The sequence below is a fragment of the Eimeria mitis genome, genomic scaffold, assembly GCF_000499745.2.
Source record: "Eimeria mitis Houghton genomic scaffold, Emh_scaff6159, whole genome shotgun sequence".
Taxonomy (NCBI): domain Eukaryota; phylum Apicomplexa; class Conoidasida; order Eucoccidiorida; family Eimeriidae; genus Eimeria; species Eimeria mitis.
The window spans coordinates 1,028-2,137 of record NW_013574364.1 but is presented as its reverse complement, the minus strand read 5'-3'; the positions used below and the strand labels follow the sequence as shown (position 1 = coordinate 2,137).

The following is a 1,110-nucleotide window of genomic DNA, read 5'->3' as shown; positions in this document are numbered from 1 at the left end:
TCTCTGTCTCCTTTTTCTATATACCCATATACAAGTGTCTCCTTTCTCTGTCTGTCTCCTTTTTTTTTTTTCTGTCTCCTTTTAGGTTATCTTCTTGCGAGAGCGTGGACCCTTTTGTGCCTATAGCAGCAATTCCCTTAGATATGTTTCCCCATACACTGCACTGTGAAGCTATTCTGCTGCTGGCGCGCAGCAGCGCTGCTGCTGCTGCTGCTGCTGAGTACAGCAGCAGCAAAAGACAACACCTTCTTGCACTTACACCCGTAGAGCCCACACTCAAACAAACTGCAGCAGAAGCAGCAGCAGCAGCAGCAGCAGCAGCAGCAGCAGCAGCAGCAGCAGCTGTCTCCTCTGAAGGGGAAGAAGATACCCCAGATACAAACGACGCAGAGGCGGTGCCGAGCAGCAACAGCAGCAGCAACAGCAACAGCAGCAGCAACAGCAGCAGCAGCAGCAGCAGCAACGGCCACAGGAACAACAGCACCGTCGCTAAGGTCACCAACACTCACCAGCCAGCAGCAGCTGCAGCGTCTGACTGGCAGGGAGACAACCCGCTCTTGGAGTAGCTAGCTAGCTAGCTACCTAGCTAGCTACCTACCTAGCTAGCTACCTAGCTAGCTACCTAGCTAGCTAGCTAGCTACATAGCTAGCCAGCTAGCTACCTAGCTACCTAGCTAGCCACCTACCTAGCTACCTAGCTAGCCGGCTAGCTACCTAGCTAGCTAGCTAGCTACATACCTAGCTGGCTAGCTACATAGCTAGCGAGCCAGCTAACTAGCCAGCTAGCTAGCTACCCAGCTAGCTAGCTAGCTAGCCAACCAGCTAGCTGCCTCAGTGAATGCCCATCGGCTTTCAGTCTTTTGTGGGGATTAGCTGTGTGCGGGGGCAGCTAGCTAACTGTCATAGGGCCTATATAGCTAGCTAGCTAGCTAGCTGGCTAGCTAGCTAGCTAGCTAGCTAGCTAGCTGGCAGAGTGCCTGGCTAGCTAGCTAGCTAGCTAGCCGTCTTAAGGGTCCATTAGTTGTGCGAATGACAGTCGCTTAGACTGCGCGAAACACCGACAACCCGTCAGCAGCAGCTGCAGCAGCAGCAGCAACTGCAGCAGCAGCA

General features: G+C 53.6%; 1 protein-coding gene across 1 annotated transcript in view; it reads left to right on the top strand.

Moving 5' to 3' along the window:
• Positions 1-566, top strand: part of EMH_0086290 (uncharacterized protein) — a gene marked incomplete at both ends in the record, with an annotated part of 1,672 nt that extends 1,106 nt beyond the window's left edge. The window contains one exon of the mRNA XM_013501012.1: positions 86-566. Within this exon, the coding sequence (XP_013356466.1) occupies positions 86-566 (481 nt within the window). The remainder of the gene's footprint in view (positions 1-85) is intronic.
• Between the last annotated feature and the right edge of the window lie 544 nt (positions 567-1,110).